We start from the raw sequence: 8,685 nt of genomic DNA on the forward strand, positions 1-8,685 counted from the left end.
TGCAATTTAACCAATTAATCTTTTTTTTTCTAGTTTGGTATTTTTTTTTTAAAGATTTTAACCTGTTCCATTTCTTTGGTTGATTTTGTAAAACTTTGTGAATAATCCAAATTTTCGTCTTCGATGATTTCTTCTTCCTCATCAATTTTAAATGTTGACGAAAGGCTTGTTGTTGTAGTTGAAAGTAGTAATTGATTAGATAAATTACTTTCCTCGATTATTTCATTTATTTTAGAAACGAAAATTGATCCATCCGTTTCTGATCCAATTGGTATTAATGAATCAATTTGTGCTACATTACTGTCACCATCAATAATTACCGTTGTTGATATGGAAATTGGTGACATAGTGGTTACAAATTCAGAGAATGTGGACAATGGAATGATTGAGGTATTATTGATCATCATTTTTGATGCTGATGTCATAGCAGGAAATTCCTCAAATGATGATGGAAATGATGATTCAATAGTTACATTCACATTCTTCAGTTCATTTGACATTTCATCGAAATTTTCATCAGTTGCATTCAGAGATATTCCAGCAATTGATTCAGTAGATTTAACAGGACCATCAAATTCAGGATGTCCTGATAAAGTGACCGCTGTCGTTGTTGCTATTTCGGATTTTGGAAATTCCGGAGGTATGCTAAAAAGATGATGAAATTGTAAAAATGATTTTTGAGTAATAAACAGCGGTGATATTGTTGTCAAGATTGGGATACGAGTTACGGTATCGATTCCTGACAGTTCTGGTTCACGAACTGTTGGTTGCAATTCCGGAAATAATTTTATGGGTCTGCAAATAAAACAATCATATTTCAAAGTTTTCAAAATATGATTTCAGGATAAAATGGAAGCGATATCCTATTGCATAGGTAATAATAATGATAACATTTGAATGAATAATGATGATGAGTTTATATTGTTAAAAAAATTTAACCTATTTAAAGCAGCTGATATATTCATTCCGGATTCATCAGATGGATGGAAATTTGCATCAGGATTGATGGAAGAGGGTGTTGTTATCGTTGTCGTGTTCGTAAAAGGTGATAAGTTTTGAAAGGGATTCGGAAATAAGTTTGAAAAATGTGGATGATTTTGAAAAATTGGAGCAATGTGTTGAGTTGATTGAGATTTTTCCGGTATTTCTTGATGTATTGCCGATGTTACAACATCCGGAATTGGTATGCTCATTGTAGATGTAATGTTAGTTTGTACTGATGGAACATGAATTCTTCGCGGTAATTCTTTACAATCAAACCATTCTGGAAAAAAAAGAACCATGATTTGATCAGTTCAATGATTGATAGAATTTGGTATAAAAATTGAAAGATCGGCTTCATTTGGCTTTATTCATATATATATATATATGTATATATATATATATAAAAAGAAAATCAATCGATATCAATCAATATTGCTATTGTTTAACGTTACGTACTTCTCGTTGTCAATTTTTTACATAATATTTCTCATTTATCTTTCTTTCTGAATATATGTAGCAGTAAACTAACCGGATTGTTCATTCAGACAAAGACATTTGTACGTGGCATTGACTAAAACCGGTGAAATTAGCGCAAAATTATCGGAATCCAATTGGCATCGAGCATTACTGCCATATTCAAGGCATGCTTCACGGCTAAAAATATTATTTCAACTGATATTTACTGATTATAATAGTAATACTAATTAAGAAATATATTTGCATAATTAATTTAGGGCGAAACTGATAACCTTTAACATTTTTTCCTCTCTTTCTCTCTATTATTTAATCTTTCATCTCTTCTCTTTTCACTCATTTTATTTTGTCTCTTTTTTTTTCTAGAAAATACTAAAAAAAGATGATGAAAGCAGAAGAGAAAGAAAAAGAAAAAAGGTAAAAGAATTTATTTTAATTTTCTGAAATAAATCCATCAATAAATTTCATTTCACTAACTGAAATTGATTTTTCTCGATTTTATTTATTTTCTCATTTTAAAATATCATTTCCATTTAAAATTAAATTTAAAATTAATTTGTAAGTTTCAAAAAAAAATGGTGAAAAAGGACGAAACAAACTTGGTAATGCACGTATCAATAATATTACAGTTAATACTAAATGTGCCTGTTGGACATCGACATACCGGTACATTACCTTTCAGCTCACAAATACCACCTTGTTCACATTTTGGATTACAAATAAGCTAAAAAAAAAAATTGAATATATTAGCTATAATAATTAATTACTCACTTTGGCAAATTAATTGCATTTTTATTTTTAAAAAACGCATCAATTTCAATACATATTAACTAAAATAATCAATTACTCATTCTAGCAAATAAATTATATTTGTTAAAATTTTTGTACTCTATAGCATTCAAATAATTTAGAAATAATTTTTAACAGAAGTTAAGTGATAACACTATATTTGAAAAGAATATCAAACATAAAATATAAAATATTATTTATCAAGTTTACAATCAAACCATAAATTAATAATAATGAGAAAATGCTTTTTAAAAAAAAAAAAAAAATCAATTCTTAAATTTAATTACTTGAATTAGTTTGCTTTTAATAAAAGTTCAATAATATTATATTGCATAACATGTATGCATAATTTATGCTCATATTAATTAATAAATATTATCAGAATTAATTCAAACCTGTTCACAAAATGTCCCAGTAGTACCTGGTTGACATTGACAATGTGGCACATTATTTTTTACTTGACAAATACCGTTATGCATACATTGCACATTAGCGCATAAGTTTATTTCACACTGTGAGCCAACAAATCCATCTGGACATATGCAAAAAAGCCTGTAAAATTGGAAATTTGCATATTATGAATAGAAAAAAACACACAAAAATCATTAATAATACTTATGTTGCATTCAACTTTATTTTTTTTTTAATCGTAATCTCTCAATAAATCAATCACTGTATTTATCACTAAAAAATGAAAAAAAAAGAAGTAAACTGATAATACTGAAATGTTGTCAATTTTACGTATCTTTTATTAAAAAAGAAACTGATAACGATAAAATGTTATCAATTTTAAGTATCTTTTATTAAAAAATAAACTGATAACGATGAAATGTTATCAATTTCAGTATCTTTTGGTATTGTAAAATTTAAAATTGAATAAATGGAAATGAAAATTTACCCGTCCATCATTTCCAGCAATACAAGTACCATTATTTTGACATTGAATACCCATACAGGCTTGCTCATTAATTCTTATCATATCTGATAATGATGATGATGATGATGTTGTTGATGATGGTGATAACGGTGATAAGAGCTCATGATTTACTGCTGATACAAATGATTCTTGTATAATAGGTGATATCAATTCACTATTTTGTTGAATATCAATTGGTAAATTCCTTCCGAATTCTTTTGTTGTTACTGTCATTTTGATACTTTCAGTAGTAGTAGTAGTAGTAGCGGTAGTAGTAATAATAGCAGCGGTAGTAGTGGTAATTACAGTAGTAATAGTGGAAGTTGTAGCAGTAATAGTAATTCCTGGTATTATTTCAGTAGCAGTTTTAATAGGATTTAAATTGCTAATATTTCCCGGTATAACGCGAGAAAAATCGCGGGAAATCGATAATTTCCCGTCTGATGAGGTAATTCTTGGATTGACAAAATGAAACGGTGCAATACCACTTCTCATATGAGCTGAAATAATAAATTGATTTTAAAATTGATAATATCAAATTTTTTCATTTATTTTGGTTTGTATTCTTTTTTTCTCTTTTTATCCATAATATCAACAAAATCTAATACTTAAAAATTTCATTCAAAAAACTTATTTAAAAATTTTGTTTTATTCCTTTACTCTTTTGTCTTTTTCTTTTTCTTTTTCTTCTCATCAAATATTTGAAATGATATTGATTATATTATGATATGGTATTAATTAAAATAATGCAAATGATAAGTGTGTTGTTTGTGAAATTACCCGAATTGATTGAGGAACATTTTCAAGGTGATAATCACAGTTAATTAAATTATATAAATATTTGATTTTTTACTGGACTTCCATAAAGTTTGAAAAAAATCAATTTTAATTCAAACTATTAAAATGTTTTTGTCTTTTTTAAACAAAAACAATTAATAGATTGTCAATTGAATTTATCAAAAAGAAGAAAGAAAAACGATTAAATAAATACACCTAATGAATTGAATTTATCCTAAAAAGAATAAGTAAATAACAAAATTTCAATTCAAAATTTGAATTGAATTGAAATTAAAAAAATGATTACTTACAAGGATTACCATTTATTGTAAGTACTGAACAGTTACATTCCAATGACATTCCTTGGAAAAAATTACGTTGCAATTTTGGTGGACAACCTTCTAATTTTTCATTTTGTACAATCATATCACGGAAACATTTTGGTCCTTGTTCTAGAAAATAATATAAATATAAGAATTGGTGATATGGAAGGAAATATTCATTGATTTATTAATTTTATCCTTCTTTTTTTCTTTCCATTTAAAACTTCAAAATTTTATTAACCTAAATGTAATATAGGAAAATTAAATCTTAAAGGACAAAAGTATTGAAAGAATCTCAAAAAACTTTAGGAAACAAATCCTTAAACAATAAAATCTTAATAGAATTAAAAGAATCTTTTAAAAAAATAAAAACTTTTAAAAAATAAAATCATGAAAAGATTTTTACAAAAAAATTAAAAACCTTAAAGAACAAAACCACAAAATGATCATTAAAAACATTTAGAAACCATAAAAGACATTTGCACTCTTTTTTTCTTTCCTATCTCTACTCTCTTTTTATTTACATCATTTTATCAAAGGTATTCTTTATTTAATTTTTAAATTAAAAAATTATATCTTACGAGCAAGAATACGTATGGAAAATGTTCGTGGTGAACTGATAGAAGGAAAATGAATTTTTGAAATTGTTGCTTCACTATCGGTAATATTACAAATTAATGATTCCGTTGTAAGTGTCCAGAAAAACCTTCGCCATTTATTATCTGCAAAAAAAAAGAAAAAATGAAAGTAAAAGATAAAAAATAACAAAAAGCAGAAAAAGAAAATAAAAATAAAAAGTAAAAAAATAAAAAATAAAAAATTTATAACAAGAAATAAAAAAATTAAAATTAAAACTGAAAAATTAAAATTCGTAAATATATTTTAGCTCTTTTTTTCTTTCCTATGTAACAGATTGTAAAATGTCAGCAGATTTGATTTTACAACTAAAAAAAAGAAAAAAACGCAAAATTTGTTGATATTGACAAACGCAAATCATTTATTTTTATTTTTATAATTTGTTTAAAAGAAAAAACAGAGCAATAAAAAAGGTAAAAAGGTAATTAATTGGTGGATTAAAACCAATAAATTGATTTAAGGTGACATTCCAATCTTGATAATACCAAAATGAAAATCAACCATTCATTAGCAATTATCATGTGATGACAAATGTTGTCCAGGACGATTAAAAGTTAAAAAAATTCTTTTTTTTTTTTTTTTTTAACATTTACTCACCTCGTGGAGCGTATGATGCGCAATTGCCAAGATGGTTACCATTTGAACTGTCAACTACACTCAACAAATTGGTAAATGGTGATTGTGGTGACCTGAATTATTCCATTCCTCAATCATTTCTAATTTTTTTGTTACAGAAAAAAAAATTACAAAAATAATAAATCTGAATGGATGATGGAAAGAGAAGGATAGGATAAAAGGAAGTAATTAAAATTGCAATTTAAATTTGTCATAAATTGAAGTTCCTGAATGAAATTTAAAAGTAATGGCAAATCTAAAACATTAAACAAATTAAAATGATTAAAAATGACAATTGTAAAAGAACAATTAAAATAAAAAAAATTATGTCCTCTCTCCTAAAAAAAAAGAGTTCTACCAAATTTATTGATAGCAATATAAAAACTTGAAATTACTTGATATTGTTTATTTAAAATTTTTCTTCTGCTATGAATAATTAATAAAAATTTTGGAAATTTTCGTCAAATAAATTTTTCCTTTTATTTTGATATCTGATAGATAATATTATAAAAGGATATAAAATTTTGATAAAATAATTTTTTTTAATTTTTGAAATTGTTTTTTAATACAATACATTTATGTGTAATTTATAAAATATCCTAATCATATAAAATAGCCTAAATAGCTAAGCAATCGGTGAAATTAGCTACAATGATAGAGCCTATTGATATTGATAAAAGATATGTCTAAATGGCTTAACAAATATTTACTCAATATAGTAATACTGTCCAATCCATGGTAAAGTATTCTCGTCAATAATCCATGACATACGCCCACGTTTTGGATCACCAAAATGAGCTGTTGTAATTTCCGCACTTTCATCAAATGCTATTACTATTGCATTTTGCAAGAATACTAAAAATAAAAAGTGTTTTTTCAAAAAAAAATTTTTATTTTCTTTTTGAAATCCAAGATTTGAGAATAAATTTTTTCATTAATTAATAATTACAATTTAAAATCTAAAATTTGAAATGTGGAAATGACTTTTTATATTTATTAATAATTTTATTTAAATAGATTGAATAGTGGAAAGCAGAAAAAGTGTGTGTGAAAGAGAGAGGGAGAAAGACAGGAAGGGAGAGATGGAAGAAAGATTATTTAAAATTTCGTCAATTATTGAATTGCTATACATAATTTATGATTATTTTCAAATATATACCGCTATGATAGATTATAATATCCTTTAAAAGGTTATTTTCTTTTTTTCTTTCTTTCTATCTATCTCCCTCCCTCTCTCTTTCTCTCTCTCTCTATGGTTCTTTCTAATTAATCGCATAAATTAAATTATGATTAACAATACTTCGCAATCACTTAATGTAGTATGTATCTGATCGAAACGATAATAATAATTACGTGTAACTATACGTATAACTACACGTACGTAACGGGAACTATTTTAAAATGATTTATAAAAAGTGATTTATATTTATAAAATATCGTCCCATAAATATAAATGGAAGAAAAAAAAAGAAAAGATTGCTTAATTTTGATCGAGACCGAAAAATTCATGAGAAGAGCAAAGCTAGGTGTTAAAATTAAAAAGCAAAAATTTAAATTTAAAATTAAAAAAAATTTACCTTGCAGAAATGATAAGAATAAGATGAAATAATTTGATAAGAACGTATGCATGGCAACATTCGTTCCTTTTTTTTTTGAACTAATTATTTCGTGTAACAATTTATAGCATCAAACGGATTTTGAACTGTTACTGCTAAAATGATAAAATCATGATAAGAAGATAAAGAACAGCATCATGAAATAAATCGTGATAAATCGCTTGGAAGTTGATAAGCAACATTCATAAGTAACATTTGCAAATGATAAGCAACATTCGTTACAAAAAAATTACTTTAATTGAAATTAATTGCTTCAAATCAATTACTAAATTAAATTAATTACTTCCGTATTAATTGTAGTATCAAAGATATTAAATTTGTTAATGCTAATCATAATAAGAAAATGAAGATAATAAAGGTATGATAGGAAAAAATCGTGATAAAACACTCGAGAACCGTAAATATATTCATGATAAAATAAACAAAATAATAAATTACAACTCCAAAATTATTTATTTTGAAAATTATTAGCTTAAAAACCCTTTTTTAAAAATTTTGAAAAAATGTAGTTTTTTCCCTTCAGATTATTGATCTTTTTTTTCTTTGAAATTAATAAAAGATTATAAATAGTAATAATAAATCATTTTTTATTAATTTTTTAATTAATAAAGGAAAACAAAACTCATCACCAAATAATGAAAAAGCGGGAGAGAAATTGATGAATGAAATTCTATTTTGTCGAGTGATATGCAAAAAGAAAAAAGAAAAGAATCAAAAATATTGAATTATTTCATTCCCTAACAATCACAATTATTAAATTTTAATTAAGTCATCAAGAATAATTATCAAATTTATTGTAAATAATAAATACACGATAACCATATTTAACTTTAATGGATACTGTAGTGAAAAGGATTCTGATGATCATCGTTAAGTTGATGGATAGCAGTTATTTAATCAAATTGCTGGTACAATAATAACCAAATTTCATTTTAATTAATCAGGCTTTCAAGAAAAATTTGAAAGAAAATAAAAGTGGAAACTTTCTAAATTTGCATACTTCATGATAAATGTATCCTACTTTAACTAATCAAGCTTACAGGGAAAGTTCAAAATAAAACGAAATTGAATTTATGCATTTTTTTTTTAAGATTGTTAACAAATCTGCAAAATTTTGATTCCCAATAAAAAAAGATAATTATTGTTTGAATTACAAGTAAATATGCATGTAAATTACTTTTTATTTTGTAGATTATTGCAACAGGAAATAATATTCAAAAGAAAAAATTCCACGAATTTTATTTAGAAACAAAAAAGATTTAATTTGTTAAGAAAGGAAAAAAAAAACTTATAAAACAATAATGGCAACAACAATAACAACAACGGCAACAACGGTAACAATAACAACAACAGCAACAACGGTAACAATAACAACAACAGCAACAACGGTAACAATAACAACAACAGCAACAACGGTAGCAATAACAACAGAAACAACGGTAACAGTAGCAACAACAATAACAAAATGTATAATAAAAAAATTTTCGAGTAATCCAACAAATAAAATATAATGGAATACTTATGTACGAGTAACGAATTTGAAGTATAACACATA

At 25.2% G+C, this 8,685-nt stretch overlaps 2 protein-coding genes across 2 annotated transcripts; one reads left to right on the plus strand and one right to left on the minus strand.

The window, feature by feature from the left end:
* Window positions 1-29: 29 nt before the first annotated feature.
* LOAG_18348 (abnormal pharyngeal pumping eat-20) lies at window positions 30-7,150 on the minus strand (the record flags this gene model as incomplete). The annotated part of the gene is made up of 11 exons (XM_020451009.1): window positions 7,092-7,150; window positions 6,225-6,369; window positions 5,497-5,588; window positions 4,845-4,985; window positions 4,261-4,392; window positions 3,175-3,663; window positions 2,643-2,779; window positions 2,058-2,182; window positions 1,514-1,638; window positions 940-1,264; window positions 30-795 (listed from the first exon to the last, which is right to left on the minus strand). Exons 1-11 carry the CDS (start codon window positions 7,141-7,143, stop codon window positions 30-32), a joined length of 2,529 nt encoding a protein of 842 aa, XP_020305251.1. The 5' UTR covers window positions 7,144-7,150.
* Window positions 7,151-8,431: 1,281 nt separating this feature from the next.
* Window positions 8,432-8,597, plus strand: LOAG_10351 (hypothetical protein; the record flags this gene model as incomplete). Its single annotated transcript, XM_003145875.2, has 1 exon — window positions 8,432-8,597. A coding segment is annotated over one exon (165 nt), but the record flags the coding sequence as incomplete, so codon positions are not given.
* Between the last annotated feature and the right edge of the window lie 88 nt (window positions 8,598-8,685).

The sequence above is a fragment of the Loa loa genome (assembly GCF_000183805.2).
Source record: "Loa loa unplaced genomic scaffold supercont3.268, whole genome shotgun sequence".
Taxonomy (NCBI): Eukaryota; Metazoa; Nematoda; class Chromadorea; order Rhabditida; family Onchocercidae; genus Loa; species Loa loa.